Here is a 26739-nt window from a genome sequence, read left to right on the forward strand (position 1 = left end):
CTTGCGTCTTCCGCCTCTGTGTCAGCGCTCGGCTCCTGTGCAGATTGTCCCTTCATCTTTCCTTTGGACTTGGATCAACGCGTACACGCTGCACCGAGGTAAGGTTTTGAGGGTTAAAACCATTCAAACTGATTATTTTTACTCACCCCCTACCTCCGTAAATGTACCCTTTAAACACAGGACATGCTAAGCTACTCTGGTCAAGTTAGCCTTCTTCTTTTTTATGTAGCCCGCCCGCTAATGCTAACGCTATCTGTCAAAGCGGGCTCGGCGTCCTGTCAGAGTTGGGTTTGCTTTTGTTTTGCGTTGACAGCCAGCTGCCAAAATAACCATTAAAGGATCTTAATGTTATCCACTCTCATTGTCCTCTTTTCCGTAGTGCGATCGGCCAAATTGTCCTCTTTTTTGCTGCTAATGTTACGCTAAAAGATGCCCAGGGTTGCAGCAGCAGCGCAGCGTTTGGGGATCTGCTGCTGTGTGTGTCTTTGGGAGGAACATCAGTCGTTGCTTTGGATGTTTTGGGGGAGAAGTTGGCTTTTAATCTTCAGAGGATTGTTTAAAAAGACAAGAAACAAGGTGGGGACGTGGATCGATTGGTAGAATAAACCTAAAATCGGTGAACATTGGACATGAAAAGTGGGCGTCGGTGGAATTTTTCGGACACAGAGTGTAAACATTAAGGGAACACCTGGTTCAGATTGAATTGAAGATATTTCCTTCTTTTTTCTTTTTCTTATTTCATTGTCATTGGTCATTCGTCGACATATGAATTTTACCTTTTTAGGAGAAATTGCCAGACCTGCACGTGATGTTACGCTAAGGGAATGCTGTACAAACATGTGTCCCTTTGTGGAAACCATACAATTGTCTTGGCTGCAGGCTGGATTTCTTCATGGGACCTTTTGTAATGTAGAAAGCTAGCCTTTAGCCATGCCAAAATTGAAATATGCAACGGTGTGATTTTTATTAATAATTGCTGAAAACAAATGATATAAAGTGCGAGAGAATGTGTTGTTTGTTTCATATCGATATTAATAAAATACTGCTGTTAAGTGGGTGGACTATTGAGGCCCTTATAATGTGCTACTTACATGAATGGTGTCCATACCCCGCATTATTTTTCTTTTATCTGCAGTTTGACAGTCCCTTTGTTCATCTGTGTGTGTAGTATGTACTGAGTCTTATCTTATGCATTATGTAATAGTGGGACACGGGCGAGTTGGTGTTGATGCCTGTCTTTCTGTACAAGTACATTTGTTGCAAATTAGTTGTAAACTAGTTAAGAATTTTATATAAATATGTCAACTTCGGCGGTAAAATATGTGAAAGTCCATTAACTAAATGTGACTAGTTGCTTTTATTGGCAATGACACTACTAAGAAAAACTTCGAATGATTGGGATTCAGCATTTTTTCATTTTAGAACAGAAATGTACTAAAAAAGCTTGGACCTATTTGAGAAAAGACAAAACAAAACTTAAACAATCATCATTGCATGGAATATGTTTGTTCAGGTCTAGGGTTTGCATTCTTTATTTATTGAGGGGACTCTGGAGACTTTGTTGTTTGCTGTTATTGTGCAACCTAAATTACAGCAGTTCTCGCGATTTGCTAACTTTTTGATTTGGCTTCAATTGCGATTATTATTATTTGAGCCCTACATTGTGTGGAGCCGTGGAACAAGCTGAGTGGGAATGTCCCTGGTCCTGTTCGTCTTCTGTTTGGTTTGTGACACAGACCTAGACTCAAAATATAGGCCCCGCAGCAGGAGCAGTATCTCCGGGACTAACCAATTCACAAACAATGGAAGGAGGCCACTCAGAGAGCCAACAGAGACCAGTCTGACCAGTTACATATGTTAAAGGGAGGTGGGGGTTACTGTCCTGAGGTTTTCATTTGTAGAGATAGTCATAATAGTGAGACCAGGCTCAAACTAATCTTTCTGTCTTTTTTTCTAGTGCTCAAACCATTCACCTAAATATACACGGGCAGATTTTCTCTTATTTTCCAACAGCCCATTTGCAGCTTGGTGGTTTCTAAAGTAAGTGTCATTCTTTATTTGACTTCTGAACAGCCATTTTGAAATTGTACAATAATTGACAAAGCACCAGTTATTGTTAAAGATTGAAATTGAGATGTTTTGTCGCCTGTGTCGTGGTCACTCATCCACACGAAACAAAGAATGACACAACATTCAAAGTCCTCTCTGTCAGCAGCACTGTTAAGTCTTCTTTTCCAAAACCGTGATGCGATTATATTCCATCCTCCGTAGTTAACAGCTGCCAAAAGTAAATAACATCAGTTTTATGGAGCTTATCCATGAATAATATCTAGTTCTATTAGGGCTGGGCAATTCTGGAAAAAAAAAAGAACCGCGATTATTTTCCCCATATTGATCAATCTCGATTTTCGATTTATTTTCAATTAATGTGGTCTTTTCTGGACGAGACGGATGCTGTGGCCAAACTGAAAACTCCAGCTAACTCGGCAGCAAAAACAAACTCGCAGTACATCATCACCTCACAACAAACATCTGCAACGGAGACGCAAAAAAGTGGAATGTTTGGAGAATGTCAGAAAAAGACAACGAGTGCAAGTTTAGCCTCAAAAGGCCACGACTTCAACAACTTAATAAAAAAAAAAAGACTATCAAACTAACAATTCACTGTTAGAAGTCCAGCTAATCCACCACTGCAAACTCAAAACAAATCCACATGGTCCAAATAGAGATCGATCGTTTTGAAGGTAAACTCTTCATCCCCGTGCGTATGTCCTGGTCCTCTGAGGCTCCCCATGTGTTTTCGTTTTGCCCATTAGACGAGTTAGCACAACATTTGTAGCTGATTGCACGTAAAATCACCAGATCCTCTCCTTTGGCTTCCGCATGTGCCATCCTGTGCTTCCTGTTTGTCTTGGGCCAAATATCCCTGGGATTGACCTGACAGGCGCTGCAGCATTGTGCGTCCATATATTTTTCCTGAATGCGACAGGACTGGCCAATTCTCCTCGATTAAAACGCACCACGCGATTATCGTGATCGACCTTTATTAAAATCATGATTTTATAATAATTGATTAATTAATTACCCAGCCCTAAGTTCTATTGTGGATGTTTTCATTTTAATTTTGCCCTCCTGCAGAGTGACATTGGTTCCTGCCCCCCCTCCTCTTATTTCTACAACTTGAATGCAACGTGTTACAGATTTGAGATTTCGATTCACAACTTTTCTTTCTCCACTGTTGTATGTAGCCGATATAGTAAGTCGGCCTCATCACTAACATGGTGTGAGTTCTATTGGGATTTTCAGCTTGTTGTCATTTTGTTCTGTCTTCCTCCCAAAGGCCCTTTAATTACCCCCCTTTGTAAGTTACCACAGCCACTGTCTCCAAAGTTATGAAACCGCATCATTCACCAATGGACTTCATGTTCACAAGAGAGAGAGAAGGCACTATGTCACACAATATTAGTTACGCTGAAGTTGACTGTTGTGGTTAATACTGTGAAACTTTACATTACAGCTAGGTTTTGCTAGACACTTCCTATAAAGGTTTCTAGGAATAGATATGTTGACATGGTTGTAAATGGCAGAAGAAATTAACCTAATTGTACAATGTTTTTAAACATTTGTCTTGCTCAGTCAGTTTGATTACCCTACGTTTATCTTTTAATCCCCATTAGTAATTCCCACAGCTATAACTATTCTTCTCAGGGTCCACATTAATTTCCTCATTACGAACATCGGGTTAGCTTACATTTCCTTGCCACAACAATCGGACAGACGACAGAAGCCGCCGCCCACTCTTGTCATTTTTATTCAGTGTGACGTGATTGATGATGAACTAGGGTTGGGCGATGTCCCCTTAATTGGTCGTTGACGATGTTTACAGTGAACCATCGTGATGGACGATGATATCGTCCATTTCTCATTATAAGCATTTTCTTAAAGACATTTACATAGCCTATATATAAGCTGCATATTACTATGTATGTTAGGAAAATGTGAGATTGCAGGATAAATGGATCTAAACTGAACAGAGTCACGGAACACAACTTTTGCAAAAGAAATGTGTTAAAACTCGTGCGTAAAGTCTGAGAGGAGAACGACTTATTCAGAGCATCAACTCCTCCTCAATACCAAGGCTCTTATCACACTAATACAAATGTAAATCGAAGCTTATTATTTGCATTTGCTCAGTTTTAATGTAATGTTTAAGAAACAGTGGGTGAACGGGACAATATTTAGAAGTTTGCGTCGTAGCTTATGTTTTTGAAGCTGCTCCATGCGCCGCCCGGTCCGTGTGCTCGTAACCTCGTACCTCCTGCACCGCGCCCCTTTCTCTTCTCTGATGTTGCTCATCCATCACGATGGACGATGATATCGTCCATCGTCACAACCCTATGATGAACCAGACTTCACTACGTGGAGGATGTCAAGAAATCATCATATGGTGTGCTTGTGGTCGTTTTTTGGTGTCTCAAAAAGGTCAAGCTGCAACCGTTGCAGCTTGTTTGAGTCTGGAGTAGTGTTATAGATTGTTGAAAATGCCCGCATTAAAGTGAATGAGGGTTAAAATGTGGATAATGTCTTGTTGCCATTTTTCGCCTCTTATCTCCTCCGCTTCTTATGCTGAACCTCTACATCTTGTCTGAACATAAGAATCCAGTGGAACTCGTCTCAGTGGTTCATGTGCATGAGGTGTTCTGGGAGTGTCCTGTTTGAGTTTGAGGTGGACTTTGCTGCAGAATTCTCAATCGGTGCATAGTACTACACTAGCTCTGTTTCAGCTGCTCGCTCTGACGGTCCGACGCTGAGTCATGCTTTAGTCAGACTGAACTCAGCATTTCTCTAAAAGGTTTGCCCTGGACAGATGGGCTTTACAGCCAGAGAGAGTGTAGAGTTTTGTGAGATTGGGGATAAGCCAGCAGTCGACAGAACCAGATACGACATGTCATAGTACTAGGCTGATTCATAGCTGTCTGAAAAAAGTATTTGAGCTTTTTTTGGTTAGAACTTAGAAGTACAGAAAAGTTATGTAAAATGTAAAGATTTTCCCTGTGGAGTTTGTCCTACTCTTGTCTTGGTGGGTTTCCTGTGACCATTTGAGTTCTCCCCACCAACCCAAAACAGTCCTAGCAGGCTAATCCCTCCAGCAAATACCCTTGACAAAGACCCTGGCCCAAGAGATGGAGCCTTGGGCGCTGCACTTCTCGTCAACCCAAACCTTTTCCAGGAAGCCATATGGCTCAAGGGCTATGCAACACTTTGAAATACTTTACTCCGAAAACTTGTGGAACTGCGTAAATATTTGCAGCTGGTATTGCCACAGCTACTGGGGGAAAACTGCATAATGGACTTCTTGAGTGTGTTAACTTAGTGTCCTCCATCAAAGGCCAAAGACATTTCGCTGTTGTAAATTTATTTAACAACTTGCGTTAGTTCTGGCTACGCTTTTGCGCCTTTTGGTTTTTACTACACCCAAGACGCCCTTTTAACTCTCCCCGAAGCAGGTCAAACCCCATCTTAACGCCTCACTCTTTACAGTTGTTTTCAGTGCTTCAGTGCATGGTCTTTATTTGCAGCTTCGGAGGTGTCATAGTGACCCATTGAAAGTTCTAGCCACTTGAAGCCCGCAGATACAGAGGTCGGTCTTGTGACTGCGTTTTCGAGTAGATTTGATTTCATACTAGCTATGATTCTCCAATGAGGAGACATTTGTGGTGCACTGACATTTGAAATGGGTCCTGGTAATGTTCTTGTGACGTGCGTCTGCGTCTATAAGCCCCAGGGCTGGACGGATCTATTAATGTTACAGAGAAGCATTGATCTGATTTGGAGATGGAAACAAGACTGTAGATTGAACAGACCGATTGAATTATCGATCGCTCGAGTTGTATTGCTTCCTTTTTCAGGTTATTGCTGGGATTCAGATTACAACGCAGCATTGTTTAAGCCTATGTTGCTTGATTTGTTGAGTAGGAAAACGTGGCACATTTTTGGGGAAGTGCAGGTAAACTAAAGCATGATAATGAACCTTGTTGGATATAAATGATCAGGTTTAATTTTGGCAATGGCAACGGTGGACTGAGATTTGTAAATAGGAGGAACGTTTTATTTGTGCAGAGACAATCTAGTCTTTCAGCACAGTTAAAGGGAATGTTTGCCTATGATATCTTATGACATGCATTCATTATTGCATGCATTATTGCTAATAATGAGCCCTGTTGTCCCTCTAATTTAATTTAATTGCTTGACATATGGGCATTATTGTAGTATTGATTTTCTACTGTAATTTAAACCTTTCACATAATTGTAATAGATTTAGATGGTTACATCCTATCTCTTAACCGCTGACTGCAGTGATTTATTTGCCAAATAATTCACAACTGATGCCCTGCCGGATGCGAAGCCTCTTTATCTGTCTGGGTTTGGGTTAATTAATCGTCTGATCTGCCGAAAAAGAAAAAGGCACTTGACGTCACTGACCTTAGAAAAAGGGCCAATGTTTGTCGACGGGACGGAGCTGATGAAAAAGCTTTTAGGTGTGTAGCGAGAGGCGGCACAGTTCACACAGAAACAGGTGTGTTGTTGTTGTTGTTGTTTCATTTCAGTCTCAGTCTTGGTGCCTTTGTGCTGTGGTTACTCGTGTTACTAAGAAACTCCTTGGATCAGAGAGGAGTAACTAACGCATGGTATGTAACTATGTTTTGTTTTACTGAGACTTTTAAGCTTCTTATTTGTTCATTGTCAGTGTATTATCATGACAACCTTTAGTCATAAATTAGCATCTTTCACATGGTATGGTTAATCAGAATGTTTGCAGCTTGTGAATTTATGGTGACAGGCTCTTCCGCACTCAAAACGCCCTCCATACTGTGGTGTACAACTGATGGAGATTTCCACGAAGGTCCAGACCTAATGCACCCTTATGCTGCCCGTGACTAAAATCTCTTTCCTGTGCTGGTTAGCATGTTTGTACTTTTTTTTCTCTTTTTACTTGCGCTGCTGCTCTGGTCACAAGTGTACAAAACGAGGAAGGGTGCCTCGGGCTGTATAACTATCACTGCATTTTGTCATATCATCAAACATAGGGATATTATCCATACGCTATTTTTGGTTCTCCTACAAAAAATGTTTAAGGCCAAAAGTTCTAAAGTAGTAGCTGTAAAAAACAGACTGAACATTCTTCACATCATAAAATTCAATAGAAAGTAATATTTGTGTGCAAATAGTTTTCAGTTCAACTTTTTTCATGTCTATCCCCTGCGAAGTGTCATTGTAGAAGTAAATAATGCAGCGTAGGGTGACTTTGAGTGACCAAAAAGGGCTGCAGAAATCTACTAGGTTTTTTCATCAATTCATTCAGTCCAAGGGCTTTGCTGATCAGATGCTTACTTTGAGACTTATGTAATAAATTATATTGGCAATTTGTTCATAGCAAATGTATCTGAGAATGGCCAGTCCTGTAAACCACTCCAGTGCGGGACTTCCCTTGCGCAAATATCTGAGTTTCAGTGTGGAGGTGTGTCCTTGGCTCAAGCCTGTCATTTACGTAACAACTGGGAGACACCATCACAGCATGATCTGAGGTTCTCTGCAGCCAATCACCACGACTGCCGATGTTTCCTCCTGCCAATCACAGCGCTCCCATGACGAGACACTGTTTGCATCATTACTTACAAAGAAAGATGCCCGATTTAAGAAGTAGGGCGTGCTCTTTAGCAAACATGTTGAAGTGGGACAACCTGCTGCCGCAATTCTCAAAGCCCATTTTTATTGACATAGTTTCTACAAAGTGTTTCCAAATCAGTTCAGTTGCCACACACAGGAAGATGGTGTACTTTACAGTATAACAAGGCAAATGAGTTGAGGAGAAGCAGTGACTTTTACTAGACTATAATAGGATGTTTTGAAATTTGTCAGTTGTGTTCAGTAAAGAAGGATGATTCAATGTGTGTCAATACTGTGACGAGGATGGGTGGTCTCACGGTCACGGTTATTGAAACTATGAATGGTTCAATGGGATTCATTCATTGGAGTATCACTCTTGAATCTTACATAATCAATTTGTCTGAGTAATCTGCCAGTTATTTCTGGGAAGCAACAGTTTCCGAACAAACTACTATATGTCCTTTACTTAACACTTTTACACTAGCAGCATTGGGAGAAACCTCCATTTACACAGAAATAAGCTTATGCTAGGAGCATCCTCAGGCTGAAAAATAGGCCAGTTTTCCCAGGAACTGTTTCTCAAATACAACATTTAAAGATGACAGGATTTCTTTGGAAATGAAGATAGAAGAGCCGTGTGTTGTCTTGAACCAAAAACGCTTATGTTTTACTGTAGGGCTGAATAATAACTTTTTTCTTGCAAGTCACTCCAAGTGGATGTGCAGTTTAAAAATCAACACTCAGTTCTTCGTGCAAATTTTAAACCTGCATCGCCCCAGACAAAAAATCGAATGGCAAACTGAGAACTTCTAAACTGATGCCAGAATTCTTTATTGACGTCTAAACTACACAGTTAGCGGGTTACGTGACAAGGCCCAATATTGGCGAGCAGTGTTTCCACAGTTGCCTTGACTAACTTGATTTCTGATTACTCCTGCTTTCAGCAGCTGCCGACAAACGTCCACCACCTGAATATTTGCCGAACGTATTTGCCAATATTCACTTTATTGGAAGTACATCAACAAGACTGACACAAACTCATAAATAATAGAGACTATATAAAACTATATTAAATCGCACATCTCTCCTCCCTCCATTGTTGCCTACATTTGTGCCACGACTGGTTTCATGCTGAAAACGTGACTTGTCGTACACTTTACGTCACTCCCCAAGATGCAAGAAGAAAGCAAATATAATTTTACTAAAGGAATCACAAAAATAGTAACTCAGTGACTTGGATGGGTTATCTTAATCTGATTATTGGTTTGGAAATAGTAACATGTCTGATTACTTTTACTGAAAAAACACAAGAGTTTTGCTTTTACGGTAATCTTGCAGCCTTAGTTTTATGACACAAGTTCCCTGATCCTTGTAGCAAAGCTGGTTACTACTTCTCAAACTTGTCACTTTTAATCATGGCTGTTTCCTTTTTTATACCATTGCCTGTCAGTTGTTTTTTACTTGCGCGCTGATTTTTCTATTTATTTCTCTTGGTGTGTTTATTCTGCCTAAGGCCCATAGTTGGTTGGATCTGCAGCATCAGAATATGCGAGACAGCATCCACAGCTCCTTTTCCTTATTGAACAGCCTCAAGTAACTTCTGAAACACACAGTACTATTTTTATCAACCACAAAGAAACCAGAGACAATTTCTTCTGATCGGTGTGTCTGCCACATCCAGCAGTTACATAATCATGTGTACATCACTGTACACTGAACCTGTGTTTGAAGAGTTTGATCTTGTTAGTAATGTTAATGTCTTATGTCCTGCTGTCCTTGGCCCGTGCTGCATTGACCTCTGGCTCCGTGGCGCAGGAGAGGAGACTTGGTTCTGACCAGCCAAGCACAAAGAAATCCTCTTGATTGGAGCTTTTACAACCATATCATCCATTCTGCGTCAAACAGCCCCAGCTTTTAAGAGGACTGTGATCTGGACTCCCCACTGTAACACTGATGTTTTATTGTCTTGTAGCTCAGCAGATTCTAAATGAAACGTTCATTGTTCTTGCTGACCGTCGGAAACGTCCCAGTGCAAGCCGTACATCTTCTGTCCTGTAATAATGCATTAGCAGTTTTATAAAGCATTTGGATGAAATTTTGCTTCACTGTACATTTATAGTATTCATTAATTCCCCAGTGCCCTTGTCAGGCTGACTGACACTTTTCCAACAACCAAGGTCTACGAAGTCACTCTTTCCCTTGAGCAGAGCGACGTTATGCAATGCCGACTGGAAAACTGGACTGCATTTATTTAGTCAACATTGTCCACTCATTTCCACCTGGCTGTGTAAGTTAAATATCAATTGTGACTAAAATCTCAAGGTTGTTAACTATCCATCATCCGTAGTAGCTGTACCTGCACATAGTCTTTGGATATAAAGGGCACAGAACCAAAAGCAGCACAAGGAAGAGGTGGCTGTTTGCCAGCAGTCTTATTATCTACTAGTGTCTATTCTTTAGCCCATATCAGTTGCGCACATTGGGGTTCGAAGTGCAGGCGTGCTAAAGGCGTGACGAGATCAGGCCAGGCTAACATGAAGGGAATACAAAGGGTAATGGAACTTAATGGTCGCATAGACGTTGGCTTAAAGAAGCCATTACACAAACCGCAGTAAAGATAGGCGGAGAGAGACACTTGTTTTGATTATCAATATCAACATTGTTATTAAGGACAATTAGATGATTATTGAGCTTAAGAGTCTTCTGGTTATATATATACCAGATGTTTGGCTGTGCAGTTTGCATCCACCGATTTGGACGCAAACTGCACAGCCTGTATTACTGCACTGTATTACTTATTACCACTAATCCGAAGGTTGATGTTGATGATGGGCAAAACACCATAACCACATGCAAAGCTTGGCGGACCTTTCACCTCTCTGTTTGTACCGCACAACAACGTGGAAGTGTTCAGTCAATAAATGGTTGTGGCAACATGTTTGCTTAATGATTCTCGGTGCAAACTAAAGCTTTGGAAACTTTGGAAAGTTGCAGTTAATCAGTCCAATGGTTCAGCAAAAAGATAACGACTGGAGCAGCGAACATGGTGGTACGAAGGAGGTAGAGCTGGAGATTGCAAAGATGAAGTGGTTTAGGTCTACGCTTGAAGATGTTTTGAATTGAGTTGTCTTGTCTCTGCAGGTGACTGATCCACGCAAGACCAGAGCAAAGACGAGCTGCTGCTTCTGCTGCTTCCTCCTGCTCCTCTGATTGGCCCGTCGCTCCAGACAGTTGTGGGATAGTGTGATAGGCTACATTTGGGATATCGTGTGGCCTCGTCTTGGTTCTCTCGTTTGGGGGGAGCAGCTTCATAAAAGGCCTAGACGTTCAAAGTCGTGGTCCAAAAGGAACTGAGCGACCTCTGACCAAAAGGATCATGTACTAAAAAGTCCAGCTCTGCCCGAACAATCGCCCCAGAACTCCAGAAAATGAACAATGAGGACGAGTTCTTTGACGCCGTCACAGGTGAGTGATACGAGTGTGATTTTGAGTTGTTGTAAAAGATTGCGTTGTATGAAGAAGCAGATTGAGTCGTTTGGGTTTTGCCAAACATGGAATTACATTCTTAGGAGGAAAAACATTGGAAACTTCAGAGGATGGAACGGTACTGGAGGGAAAAATATTTGTTGTCTAAGTTGAGGCTTAGTAAAAAGGATCTCTTGTCTATCTTCAGAAATTGTATCTATTAAACCTATGTTTGTTTCAATAAGTTCAAATAAATACCACATATCGCACACTGCCGGCCCTATTTGGACAGATGAACACATTGTGATGAGCTAAACCGATGCTTTTCAATGGTTTTTGAGTCGCAGCACACTTTTCTGTCAAAGAATCAAGATCGTTACCAAATTGCACCATTGCAGTGCCTCTTCATGTCTCTGCCACTATGTCTGGTATGTTAGATTAGTCTGTGATGGTTGTTTGGGTTTTTTTTCTGGTTCAAAAGTTTCAGAATCAGCTCATATACATAAGCAAATTATTGAATGAACTAGGGCTGAAACAACTAATCGATTAATCGACAACTAATCGATTACTAAAATAGTTGTCAACTATTTCAGTAATCGATTAATCGTTTTCTAGTAAACACAGAATAAAGTAGAGCAAAAAAGACATGAAAATTATGTATTTTGGATGAAAACCTACTTTGTTTTTTAAAGTGAGGGTCTGCAGTGTTTTGTACATTGTAAATTTCATAAATATCTGTCTTTGTCTCGTCCAATCAGAAAGCAGAATTAGCACAAATAGCCTTGTACAAACGTTTACTTTAAGTTTACTCCATCAACATGTCCTCAAGCGGCGTCACTTTAGCTCTATGTGATAAAAAAATGGAAAAAATACAATTTCCATGCACCTTTCACAGCCAAGCGATTAAGCGATTAATCGATTAATCGTAAAAATAATCGGTTGATTAATCGATTACCAAAATAATCGTTAGTTGCAGCCCTAGAATGAACTGACGGTTTGTTGCAGTTAAATGTAGTGAGGTCATGTTTTCCTTGAATCCTTGAAAGCTCAAGGTTGCTTATGTGATTGCAGTTCTCAGAAATGCAAGGAGAGTTCTGTCACTGTCTAGTTTTGTGAAGTCTTTTTTTTTTTTTTTTTTTAAACCGCCTGCAGATGTGGCCAAATCAGTTGGTTTGATGTTGGTGTAAATTCTGTTAAATAGTGTTTCGATGTTGCAGAGACATTATAATCAATGATGATGTTGTTGTAGTGGCCCTGGCCCTAATGTTCTCTATTAAAGAAACCTCAGTGCAACCCGAGCGGCTGCTTGTGTCTGATGATTTCTTTAATAATGCAGTCTGCCATCTCATCTTCACATGATGTCTGCAGCGATTATAACAAAGCTGCTTTCATTTCACAACTAATAAATTAAAAAACTAAACTAAATCAGAACCAAAGCATGGTTTAAATGTTATTAAATTTGGATTATTAATAAGACTATCTTATGTGCCTGTCACAGCACATTGTGACAGGCACATTGTAATTTTTTAAGCCCGTACAGAAATTGGACACTGCCAGTCATCAAGTTCTTTTTCAGTATGAGCGCCTGGAGATGGAAATGTTGCTGCTTGTTCATTACTACTTCTTTAAATCATTAGATTTAAAGCCGTTAGGTCCTAATGCTTGATAATCCACTGCAATAAAACATCATTAAGCTTACCTAACCTAAGTTTACCTAACCAAACATGTATCTCCTGTGCAGCGTCCCTGCTGTGATGTATCTGCCGCTGCTTCCTCCGGACACGACAATAGCTCTCATTTGCATGTGGTTTGAAGTCATTAATTAATTTATTTATAGTTTATTTGGTAGGGACAGTGCAAGTTAATGAACAAGCCACACCGGATTGTAGCCTTAGGCTAATTTTCATCCGTCGTCCCCCATGCGCACTCTCAAACACACTCTCAAACATCCTGGCCTATTGTACAGGTGGTAGGGGAAACCGGAGTACCCGGAGGAAACCTACGCAGACACGGGGAGAACATACAAACTCCACACAGAAAGGCCCCGTCCAGGTGGGAATCGAACCCGGACCTTCTAGCTGTGAAGCACAAGCACTAACCGCTGTGCTACCGTGCCATTATAATAAAATATTATAATGAGGCTGTTGTAACCATTGCTTTACTGAACACAGACAGACGGGTGCTGACCAGAACATCCATTATTCACACCTAACAGACCCAACTCGCATCATGTTTTTGTATATCGTTAGAAGTCTGTTACGAAGTTTGCAATTTTAATAATTCTGTGAACAATATTGATTCTCCAAATTAACTGGTTTCATAGAGTGTACTGACGTAGTGCCTCCAGAATTTTCCTTCTGTCGTTGATGATGATGATGACGAGGTAAATTATAGCAATCATACACAGCGCACAAAAATAAGAAACACACGCCTAGTTACTGATGTAAATAAGAATTTATATTTGGAAATATTTAGGTAATTGTTCTCCACAACAATGTTTCCCATGAATCACTGCAGAGAATATTTGGGTGTGAGCGATCCTAATTTTAGGGCTGCACAATGTTAAACTTTAATTGCAATATTGCAAAAATATTGTGTAAACCAAGTAGCACCAAAACGGGTAGAAACCCTTTTAACTTTTCAACTGAGTTGAGCATCACAACAATGACATATTACGATACATTGCAAAGCGATATTTTGTTTTTAAATTTTTGTAATGAATATTCAGTTCCGAGTGGACTTTCTAAACAAGTTTGGAAGTATTCATTTTTCCAGAGAAGCTGAAAATAAAATCACATTGTACCAGAGTGCAATTAGTTGTTTGTAGTAACAAACCCCTTTACCAGTTATAATGGTGGTCGCGGCTCCAAAAGGTTGAGAACCACTGGTCTAAACTACAAGGAGCAAAAAACATAACAACAAAACTTTGTTGTGATTATTCCGCAACTTATTTTTTTAGAATATGGGGGGGAAATGTTTAGAGTCCTTATATCAAAATACTTGCTTATATATTTAAATCAATCGTGAATGACTTTCTATCTGAAAAGATTGTGAAAATATATTTCGTTTAATATTCCTTAACAGGCTTAATTGTGTTTGCACGTTCAAAGTCTTTCATACTATTTCAAAGTTCTCCAGCAAATGAGTGAAGTCATAAAGCTGTGACGTGTGAGAAATATTCATATATGCACCAAATATAAATGTTACATTGAGCTTGACTAATGATTAAATTGGACAGATACATGACTAATCTCTATTGTAACTGCACCAACAACATATTTCACTGTGGTTAACTTCCTTCTTTCTCTTGATTTAAACCCAGCCTTTATTATAGAATTGAACCAATGTCTTGAACCAACGTCATTGTTGATGTCGTAGGTGTGCTTGCAGAGCCATTTCCAACTATAATGGGCCTGTTTTAATCCATTGCTGACCTGCTCTCGGCTCAGCTCCACCCTGCTCCACCTAAACAAGCTGTGTGGGTGACAGGAGTGGCCCTCTTGAACTCCTGTTCGGGTATAGGTAGTTTTGTTTGGATAAGAAGGTCAGAATTGTGTGACGTTGCTGCTCTGGTATTGTCCAGGCGTGTTCTGTTATTTTTAATTGATTAGTATTGAAGCTTTGTCAGAAATTGGTCTGAATGTTCCTCATTCTCTTTGTAGAGACACCCAAGGGCGTAATCACAGTATTAACAAATGCTTTCCCGCCGTGTCACCTTTAATCGTATATGGGTACACTTGCTTTAAACATCAGGCTGCAATTGAAACGTGAGCAAATGTTTAGCCAAAAAGTGTTAACATAAGCAACATACAGTGGGGAAAAAGGTATTTGGCCAAAATCCAATAGAAAGTCTATGGGAAACTGAGCAAATACTTTTTTCCCCCACTGTACATACTGCCTGAGTCAGGGTACACAACCCAAAGCTATCTGTAGGTGTTGCAGGTTATCTCTTCAGCCCTTTAGCCTCAGATACGAGCACACAGAACACAGTTCAGCTGATCTCAGGCTGAGAGCAGCTTTTTTCCCTATGAAGAGGCAGAGTCAACCGTTTAGGACGATCAATAACATTTGCCATTCAAACTGGGCCAAGAGTTACTGATGCAAAGCTCTATGCAAACCCACTCAGCACTTACCACATGGCTAATAGCTTCCCCTTTTCAGCACAATTATGAAAATGTATGTTTGCAGTCTGCTTCTACAGGAGCTTTACATAATGTTTGTTTAGCTTATTTTAAAGAGGGGGTATTATGCAAAGTTTTCTACCAGGTTACAATGTTGTTTTCTCATCAAAAACGTACCTGAAGTTGTGTTTCAAGCAGCATCTTTTCAGTAATCTTCACTGAATCTTCTCCTGTGGCTGCCCTTGCGATTTGATTTTTATATTTGATACATTTAAATGCATAAAACTGCTAAAATGACGAGTGAAGGAAGTCGTGTTACTTTTAGACTTTTAGACAACATATTCCTGCTCAAATTGCCCCATATAAGAACAATACACAGTTATCTACCTCTGGGGGACAGCCACGTGACTACAATAAGTCCGGGATGGAATCACATGGCATCTATCTAAACACTTTTGAATCTGCTTCATGGAAACCTTTTATCTGTTGCAGCTGAACTTGAAATTGCAAGGTTAGACAATTCTGATCACTCAAATGCCAGAGACAGAAAAAAAAAAAACCTTAGCCTCTTGAGGTTACTGTGGGTTATTGCTGTAGTCAAAACAGCAGCAGCTCCCAAACACTCGTATCACATAATTTCACTAAAGCTATTGAAACAGCTGCACGGCAAAGCGGAGCCAGAGGAGGGGAGAGAGTGGTGATCCTGCGGCTAACCAAGTTATTATTTTGATATTGTTTTAGCTTAAGTTTGATCCTATCCTGTTATTACTATAATTTTATTAAATCCCTTCTTTCTTTTGTCCATTTTCCTCTGTGTTTAGGCCTGGACTCAGACGAGTCGGGTGAGGGCGCGTCGGAGGCCAGTTTCAAAGACGCGGAGGTGTCTCCGAAAAACAATGGTGTGGTTCCACAGGAGAACGGCATCAGGAAACACAGGTACGACGACATTCTCCTGCGGCTTGAGAGTTTACACACAGACAGATACTGGCGGCCGAGTGAAGGGCGTTGAGAAATATGTCTCGTGTATGAGCCAGCTGTTGAATTTAGGACAAGGATTATGTAAAGGCACATTGGGCAAAAGATTTCAGGAATGTAAACATGCAAACTGCTCACCCATCATAAAAACTAATTCAGGTCACACAAAAACAACAACAACTGAAAAGTCAATTCAACTGGTCTGATTTAGTGCTGTTTATCAGAATCAATATGCTGAAGTTAAAGAAACCTGTATTGAGATTATGTCTTACTTTCCATGGTGTAGAAAATGAATTGGGGCGGCAGTTCTCTAACTTTTTGCAAGAAGTACCACCTCATAAAACATTTGATCTTGTGAGCACCACCAGGCCCAGATCAATGAACACAAATGAAATCGGACTAAATTGAACTGGGTGTAAAAGGTTTTAAATGCATTACTACAGCATAAATGAGCTTATCTCTAATTGCAGTGAATATAGTGTAAAATTGTGGGTCACCCAGAGTACCTCAAGAAGCCTAAATGCCACCAGGGCCACAGTTAGACTATTGACCTGTTTTCTTGTTTTGCTACATTACTACACTAACAGACAAAAACATTAAAAGGTTAACTGTAAAGTATTTAGACAATTAGTTCTGTAAAATACTCAATACTACAAGGAGTATAAAAATACACTGTGCATGAGCAGTTTTCATAGCCCAGAAGTGAAAGATTGTTTTTGAACCTCTTCTGTTCTGACAACACAGCCTCACACATTTACGTCATGAAATTTAGATCTTGAATTTGAGATTGTTTGCACACCACAAATGTTTGCAGATGTTTATGCTTGACGTGCATCCTGTCACAGCCGCTTTACTTCGACTGATTTAAGTGTATCATGTAATGAAATAACGTCATTTTTATGTTTTGTTTTTTACTGAACCTACAGTGGGGAGTGAATGTGGATGTACCTCCAGAATGTGAATAATGAAGCAAAGGGAAATATGAAATGACCTCCAAAAGGCATGAAGTTACAGATGAGACATTCCCGACCGTAAAATAATAATAATAATTAAAAAAAACTGTTTTTATTTCCATCTTTTGTGTTTTCAAAATAGCATTAAAGTATAAAACAAGGCCACAGCAGAAGTTTGGGCCCAGAGTTCATGCCTCGTTGCTCCCAATATGGGAAGTATCACAGCTTAAACAGCCAAGAGTCTTTCAATTCTAGTAAGAGGGATTTTTTTTAGGGATGCACCGATACCGCTTTTTCTAAAACCAGTACGAGTACTTTGATTTAAGTACTTGGCAATACTGATACGAGTACAAGGCATTTTCTTCAACATACTTACTTTTTCACAGCAGACGGTTAGTAATTAGTTAATTTACTCATTTACATCTACAGTAAAGTAAGCTACACGTTTAAAGAGGGGGTATTATGCTTTTTTCAATCACATAGCACCAGTCTATCGCACACTACAATGATGACCAAACCTTCTGTTGGTCTGTAAATGCAGTAAATTAGAATAACTGTCTTGTATAAAATTGCTCTCTCAAAATGGCTGTAGTGAATGTCTTGAAATAGGCCTCTGTCTCTTTAAGAACCTCTGACCCTTTCCGACACGCCCCCTCCACACGCTGTCTGTGGCATCAGTGGGGAGGGGGTTCTGCTGGGGAGCAGTGATTGGTTACTTGGCTGGTCGGAGGCGTCTCCAGGAGGTGGGGGCGTTCCTAGGAGGACTCAGGCAAACCTATCCCTAAAATGGCCGCCATCAGAGTTTTTACAGATCACTCAAAAATATGTGAATGTGCCAAGGCAACACTTCAGGCATGTTTTTAATGAGGGAATGACACAATAAGACAAATTTCTGCCATCATTGTGCATGGTGGACAATAAAGTATTCTATTCTATTCTATTCTATTCTATAACATGATGTAAAGCTTGAAAAAGTCGATTTTGCATAACACCCCCCCCCCTTTAAGAGAAATTATATCAAAATTGTACAGATTTCATATTATTTCATTCAATATAATTTTTTTACTTATATTGCACTGTCCATCATAGACAGAACAACTCGTGTCCTAAAGCTACTTGATGCTTGTGCTTTATTCATTCATGTATTTTTAACAATAGTATTGAGATGTCACTTATTACTGTAGCTAAATGGTCTCTCTTCACCTTTTACTTCTGGATTTTTGGAGTACTTTTTAGTCGCTGGGTTAGTTTTTTTTTTTCAGATGAATAAGCCCCTGGGCATTAAACGGCGTAAGAATCACCAAAACTGTTAGCCGCGAGTTAGTGGCTAGTTTAGCAACATTAGTAACATTTGCCTATATCTTGTAAACACTGCAGACTCCACACTGCAACACTAACAACATTTAGCTCAGGTAAATCAAGCACAGACTCTGTTTTAGGGAGTGTATTTGTAATAAAGTCAGCTCTATGTGAAATGTTGTATTTCCACTAAAGAAATCTCCAGTTTGTTGCTATTTGGCCGCACGTCAAGTGGTGTCGGCTTCTGGTATCGGGACCTCATGAATGAGTACGAGTACGAGTACAAACATGTGGTATCTGGCCTGATACCCGAAACTGGTATCGGTATCGGTGCATCCCTATACCATACCATACCAACTTTATTTATAAAGCACTTTAAGAACTGTACAGTTGGCCAAAGTGCCGCACACAGAAACAGATACAAATATTTACAGTAAAAAATATGAGGAAAAAGTACAACAACAACAGCAGGCAACCTCAATTTGCATTAAACGCCAGAGAAAAAAGGTGCGTTTTTAGGAGAGATTTAAAAACGGGTAGGGACTGGGTCTAATCTCTAATGGCAGCTGGTTCCACAGCCGCGGGCCGGCAACAGAGAAGGCCCGATCTCCCCGAAGTTTGCGCTTGGTTTTTGGAACAACCAGTTGCAGCTGATCCGCTGACCTGAGAGCACGAGAGGGGGCGTAAGGCTGAATCAGGTCAGACAGATAGGAGGGGGCGAGACCATTCAGACTTTTAAAAGTAAAGAGAAGAATTTTGAAATCAACTCTAAATCTGACTGGGAGCCAATGAAGCGAAGCTAAAACCGGTGAGATATGGTCATGTTTCCGTGTCCCTGTTAAAAGCCGAGCTGCAGCGTTCTGAACGAGCTGCAGTCGGGAGAGAGCACCCTGGCTCACACCAGCATTAAGGCCGTTACAGTAATCCAACCTGGTCGTTACATCCCTAATTTTTAAAAATCTTTTCCTTACAAAAGTCTCCCAGAGCGGAGAGCACACACTGCTCTCTGATCACAAATCTTCATTGATGTTTTGGTCAGGAGAAAGCGAAGACCATGCTGAAACCTTTGTCATTAGCTTTCTCACAAATGGTGTTAAGTTGTCCTCCAGAATTTGTTGGCAATTAATTGAATCCATTCTTCATTCTGCATACGAAATGTTCCTTAGATGTAGCCCCAACGCATGATGGATTCACCTCCAGGCTTAACAGTTGGACAGAAGTACTTTTCATTACTGTTCTCTTTCTTCTCCAAACTGACCTTCGCTTTGCTTCATTATTCACATTAATAGAAATGTTGATCGTGGGGACTTTCTGTATGTCCTCGCAGAGATATCAAACTGTGCACCGAAAGCACGCATTCTCACTCATGTGTTCCCACCTTTCACCTTATATCAGATTTAGACCAAGCGGCTCTGGTATGTGAGTTTACAGATTTTAGATACACTCGTCCATTCTTCACTCTTCTGATCGTATCTGCGAGACATTTGATCTGTTTTGGTGAGCGATTAGAGAGGTGTGTTTTTGAAGCATGTCTTATTGTTTTTGAAGGCCGCGCATTGCACACGGCGACCACAAAGATGTGTAAATATACGAAACCAAACAGGAAATGGGGACAGCGCTGTTTATTACAGAACTATAGCAACCGCCCAAAGTTTGCAGAATAAATATTCATAAGGTTTAGGACTGAAGAGTGACTGAATGGCATACCAAAAACTCGAGTCCTTACTGAGAAAAAGCACTTTACTATTGTGATATGTTTTGGTTTCTGTTGCTTGCCTGTTTTTCTTTTGTGCAGCCCAAGTGTAAATTAAACGAAAATACAGGAAAACCTATGATAGTACCAAGTAACCACATGTTTGCTGTATTGTCTCCACATTAAACCAAAGCCAACTTTCCCTTCACACTATGGCATTGTGTTATCAATTACCACATACTAAGGGGGTCCTTTACTAAGTATTTGCTCACGTGCAAAACAAGTAGCACTTGTAAAAGTAGTCATTTGTGCATTTTTTTTAAATCACACACAGCATTTTCTTATGTTACATTATTACTGTAATGCATCATTTCATTATTCAGTGGACATTTACTTTTTGTCAGACTTGTAGCCTTTTCCTATACTTTCATTTTAATCACATACAAATCCCGCTGCTTAGTGTATTGTATATGTCCTCAGCCAATCAGAAGACTTGTTACAACCTGGCAAACATTACTTGCTAAAAACCTCTTAATGTGGGTTCAGGTGTTTTCTCTTAAACCTTTACTGAAAATATGACTGAGTGAATTATGCTGATGATTTGACAAGACTTGCCCAGTGTTCAGTGAACTCAAGATAATTCAAAGCCCAGTCTTTGGATATACATGGTGTCCAATAATGTATTCACATTGTTTATTTGCCATTTACAGTATAAAACCACATTGGAAAGAAATGTGTAGGAGCTCAAAGTACACTTTCAACACATAAAAGGATATTTACACAACATGCTCGCGTGCAGGTTTGGTGCGTGTGCAAATGTAGGGAAAATGTCTCTGTTTCATGCATATTGTATATGTTATTTACGACACCTGTGGTCAAACTGTAAGTAAATTGGAGAATTCCAGCCACTTATTTGTTTCTGCTGGGATCTGACCTTTTCATGCAGTGTTTAAGAAATTTAAAGTACAGATTTATTTGTCAGATCAACAACTGTGACAATACGATTTATATGAGCTTGGCCAACATCAAAGTCAGTGCCACGTGCGACCAGTCTGAACAGTGTCGTCACTGGTACAGTTGGCTGCTCTAAACCTTTGTGTGTTTTTGTTGTTGTTTTTTTTAACTGGACCTCGTCTCTGCAATACAGGTTGAAGATAAAAACAAACAAACAAATGCCACATAAAAAGTGTGTGCATATCTATGATGAGCAATGCAAATGTTAAAATAAATGTGCCCTTTTTCTCCCCAGGAAGTCGTTACCTGCACCAATGCACAGTAGAAGTACCATCAATGTGTGGGGTATCCTCAAGAAATGTATTGGACTGGTAAGGAGTAACTGGCTTCTACTGTAAAAGTATTAATACTAGTGTAGTGTTCTAGGTCCATGGACAATTATTATATAGTATATGAACTGATTTTGATTGAGAAGAAGAGACAAATATTAGCATTCAGACTTTTACCAAATTCGTCCTTTTCTAGTTAATAGGCTCACATGACAGACCGGGCCTGTTTTATCAGTTGTATCTTGAATAAACAAATTATCTTTAATTTTGCTTTTGCTGTTCCCCTCAGGAATTGTCCAAGATCACGATGCCCATAGCCTTCAACGAGCCGCTGAGCTTTCTCCAGAGAATCACAGAATACATGGAGCACACGTACCTCATAAACAAAGCCTGCTCGCTGCCCGACTCTATAGAGCGCATGCAGGTACGAGGATTCCTCAGCAGAACTATTGATTCACGTCAAGCGGCTGATGAGTAAAAAGTGCATATCTGCATGTTCCAGGCTGTAGCTGCTTTCGCTGTGTCGGCCGTAGCGTCTCAGTGGGACCGAACTGGAAAACCTTTCAATCCCCTCCTGGGAGAGACGTACGAACTAATCAGGTAATATGTTAATAGGATGTACTGATGCCTGCCATTGTTATTGGACTATGGGTATCATGAATGCTGAACATATTTGCTTTCCATACCAATACCAGGGGTTTGAGTATCTACCAGTATCCCATACCACAAGACTTTCTTAAAAGTCACTGCTGTAAATGAAAAACTGAAGGGTCCTCTTTGTTACAACAGCACATTTCTCCATTGTGAGATCAATATAGTTGTGGTGCAAACAAGATGTTACATATCAAGGAGTTTTCTATGAATAAGCTCTATTGTAACTGTAATATTAAACGAGTATCCCTGGACTTTTCTGCACTGAATATCTGGCTACATTTGTGGAGGTTATGCTGCCTTCATGAGCTCTGGTAAAGATGATCCTTCCCAGTTGTGAAGTGGAAATTACGAGTGCTTTTGTGTCGTAGCAAAGTGAAATATTTCAAAAATGCAAAACGATACACTATATGTACACAAATATATCCACGTGAGACGGTCGTCTACAAACCGCTGCCCTACTACTTTGTATCTGCTTTGATCGGTAAACTTTTTTTTACATGACAATAAGTAGAAAAGTAAAAATAATTGAGTCACTAAATGGCTAAATGCATACAGTAGTGTCGCCTTTATAAAAATCAGCTAAAAGGCATAAGAATGTATTATATCTGCTCTCTGCTGTGTTGAAGCGTCAAAGGTTCTCACCTCGGTAAATTGGGCATCAAAATAATTTGTTTCCCAGTGGAAAATACGAGAGGTTCATGTGCAATTTCCCACTAGACAAGTGGTATTTACCATAACCAGGTTCAGGGCTTCAAAACTCACTGAAATTTAATTTGTGCGTGAAAGTGGTATTTTTAAAACAAGCCAAAACAGGTTCAATATCAGATATTTTAAATCGATACCGGATACCATATTTTTTTCCAGGATCAGCACCAATATGGTATCGGGTAGAGGTCGACTGGTATCGATATTTGGGGATTTAACAATATCGGCTGTGGGCCGAGCTAGTGCCAATAAAAAGCAGATATCCCCGGGACCGAAAGTGATGAGGATTGAGAGTTTTTTTTTCTGGGGTTAGGGCTTTAAAACGAGTCTTCCCACAACTTCCTAGGCCTCAGGGGAACAAACTTTGCAATGAAAACCGGTTAGCTTCAAGTTTGTTTAAACACAAGTTTCACTAAACTTTAGTCAATATGGACCTGCTGCATGTCATTTTGAAGCAGAGAACCTGGAGAATTCAATCACTTAGTCAGTTTTAACCTCTGCAGTTGTATTTTTGATCTAGCCACCGCATGCTAATGCTAACGACAGCTAATCAAAGCTGGGACAGAAACTATGATTGAATCACCTAAAGTAATAAAATAACATGGGCCATTGATGGAGCGGCCAAGTGTTTATGTTTTGACAGGATTATAGACTAAACATTTGGAAAAATCAGCCAAAAATATCGATCAAAAATCTTGGTCAAAAATCTTGGACGAGCTTATCCTAATTTATCTTGAACCTTGATCCTAACCCTAGTGTATGCAACCTAAAGTTTAACCATAAAATATTATGCATGATATACAGTTTAGTGTGGACAAAACTTTACACACAATCTTCTATTCGCATTTGAGCGTTTCTTTTTTCAAAAAGAAACCCTCACTTCAATATTGGTATTAGAAAGCTGAATTATTGAGACTTTGCTTGTTCGACAGGGAGGAGCAGGGTTACCGGCTGATCTCGGAGCAAGTGTCCCATCACCCTCCCATCAGTGCCTTCCACGCAGAGAGTCTTAGCGGCGACTTTGTCTTCCACGGATCCATCTACCCCAAGCTCAAGTTCTGGGGCAAGAGCGTGGAGGCCGAGCCCAAAGGCACCATCACACTAGAGCTGCTCCGGCATAACGAAGCGTACACCTGGAGCAACCCGTTCTGCTGCGTTCACAATATCATCCTGGGGAAACTGTGGATCGAGCAGTACGGAACTGTAGAGATTGTCAATCACAGGTGAGAAGGCGGTCGCGATGTTATGGTGCTTATTTTTAGCCGAGAAAGAAAAGTGTCATGTTTCTCTATTGTTGATACAGGCAATGTCTTTTCTTTAGCCAGGTTATTACTTTGTGTTGCTCATCAGGTTTCATCATTTGTCTTTCAGCACTGGAGACAAGTGCGTGTTAAATTTCAAGCCTTGTGGGATGTTTGGCAAAGAGCTTCATAAAGTAGAAGGATACATCCTGGACAAAAGGTACTTTCTGCCTTTTATTTTTAACCACATAAATGCTTCCCGTCCATGTTTTGCTTGTATTGAGTGGATACATACAGTATCTCTCGATAAACCAGTTTTTTTGTCTTGTCTGTAGTAAAAAGAAGCACTGTGTGATCTATGGGAAGTGGACAGAGTGCATGTTGAGTGTGGACGCTCAGGCCTACGAGACGCATAAGAAATCAGAGCGGAGAGGAGACAACAAGAAGAGCAAAAGCGTGAGTGTCTTTGTCCATAGCAAACGATGGCCTTTTGCAAATGTAAATGAGGATTATTGGATCACAGCGGTTCATGTTGGATTTCCAGGACGAGCCGGAAGGGACAGACGATGATGCAGACGACATGCCCGATGTGCAGGAGACTGTGTCAGTGGTTCCAGGGAGCAATCTGCTGTGGAGGATAGATTCCAGGCCCGCGCACTCTGCCTCTGTGAGCAAGCGCAATTTACTTAATGTTTTCAAGTTTTATGGGGGAAAAAAACATTCAATTCCAATGTTTGTGTCCTTTTGTTACAGATGTACAACTTCACTAACTTTGCAATGGCTTTGAATGAGCTGGAAACAGGAATGGAAGCCATTTTGGCCCCAACTGACTGTCGCTTCAGACCCGACATTAGAGCCATGGAGAACGGCAGCATAGGTAAATAAAGACTCATTGATATGTAATGTAATATCTGTATCTGGTACAGAAAGAAAAATGATCACTGGCAGTGTGTTTTGCCAGTGCAGTGCTGCCATCTAGTGGTGGCTGTCGTTTTGGCACAGCTTAACCTGCCAGAAACTACAAGGTCTTAGCTTTCAATTGAGGCATTGCACTGGACTATAGGCTGTAAAAGCACGTACTTTCGATACGTGCTGTTTGAGGGACCCTTCTTACTTGTATAAACCGGTTTATAGAAGCTCAACCATTCAGTGGTAAAATCATGTCTCTCGGGTCTTTGTTTGTTCGTAGAAGATGCCAGCAGAGAGAAGGAGCGTCTGGAAGAGAAACAGAGAGCAGCTCGGAAAGAGAGGAACAAAAATGACGACGAGTGGTCCACCAGGTATTTACAACCTCTGCATAACAAGTGTCCATGGCAGATTGAGTCACATCTGTTTGCACCGCTTTGCATTATTCATACTCGATAAGCAACGAGCAATAAAATGAAGCAAACAAGCTGTAGAGAAACCAAATGATATCTAGGAAATAACAGCAATGAATATTTACTCTTTTAGATTAGTTATGCCCCGTGCTGTAACCCGTTTTCTTTGCTTTTATAGGTGGTTTCAGATGGGCACAAACCCATACACAGGCACCCAGGACTGGATCTACTCCGGAGGGTACTTCAATAGGAATTACCAGGACCTCCCCGACATTTACTGAGATTCCCCCTCATTGGGACAGACAGATTCTAATAATATTAATAATAATGATCCTAATAATAATTCACGCATTCTTTGCTCCATCAAAACTGAACTTCTAGAGCACAATAACCATTACAACCAGCGGAGGAGCGCAACCGTTTATTTGAATGTCACTACATAGGCCTTTTTTTTTTTTCTTCCTTCTTCTCTCAACCGGTGTCATACAGCTTGCAATCCAGCAAGAAGACGGATGGAGAATCAACGGATGAACTAATGTTAAAAAAAAAGAGTACCCCAGTCGAAAGTCGTGTCACTGGCTCATTTGGACAACATTTAGCGTCGACATCTTCTTTACAAAGTGTTACAGTAAGGAAAGAAGACATCGATTAGGCATAACGCTTTGATCTGAGTGGGAACACCCCACAAGAGCTGCAGTTTTGCTCAAACCCAATTGTCTAGCTGTCAAAATTTGTCAAATTCTCTCACAAAACGTACCCATTTTCCCTCCCTCTAATGCAAAACTGGTCTCTTTCTGCTTAATGTAACCCATACGCTCACGGGTGCGATGAACACAAGCTTGTCCACATGTGACGCCCATTTGGGCAATACTTGGCATCCATTGTTTTTGATACTGATTTGCTCAAATTAGGTGGAAATAGATGAATGTTTAAATGACTATTTCTTTTCACTGCGACTTTTAAAGATAAAACAGATGATGCATTGATGCCATACCAGCAACACTACGGACTGTGACCAAGGTTTCCTTAACTTGTCATGAGAATCTATATTCTAACTATTAAACACGGTCAATCTCCTTAAAAAATATCATAAGGGAGAAATAACCCTTAAACAGATTTTTCCTTTTTATTTGACAGTCAGTTTTAACATGCCTATTATAGAGCCTGTGAATGTGTCGGCCGGGACTGGAGGGATCCCCCAACATGTTTATCCACTCAAACCAATGACGTGAATGTCTCTGTGAATACGATAATTCATGTATAAACCTGTAGACACCTAAAGCCATATTAAACATAATAGCGAGAGGAGAGGGTGAATGACCAGGCGTCGACAGTGAGTAGGAGCGGACAGGAGCAATGGGTA

General features: G+C 40.4%; 1 protein-coding gene across 1 annotated transcript; it reads left to right on the forward strand.

Moving 5' to 3' along the window:
- On the forward strand, positions 1-26137 carry LOC306963867 (oxysterol-binding protein-related protein 2-like). Its single transcript, XM_079557618.1, has 13 exons — positions 1-98; positions 10810-11133; positions 16076-16190; positions 21424-21499; positions 21747-21881; positions 21960-22057; positions 23749-24039; positions 24188-24277; positions 24393-24513; positions 24602-24724; positions 24811-24934; positions 25247-25337; positions 25555-26137. The coding sequence occupies exons 2-13, from the start codon at positions 11097-11099 to the stop codon at positions 25655-25657; spliced, it is 1404 nt and encodes a 467-aa protein (XP_079413744.1). The 5' UTR covers positions 1-98; positions 10810-11096; the 3' UTR covers positions 25658-26137.
- The last annotated feature ends 602 nt before the right edge of the window (positions 26138-26739 follow it).

This window comes from Gobius niger (genome assembly GCF_951799975.1).
Source record: "Gobius niger genome assembly, chromosome: 6".
NCBI lineage: Eukaryota > Metazoa > Chordata > Actinopteri > Gobiiformes > Gobiidae > Gobius > Gobius niger.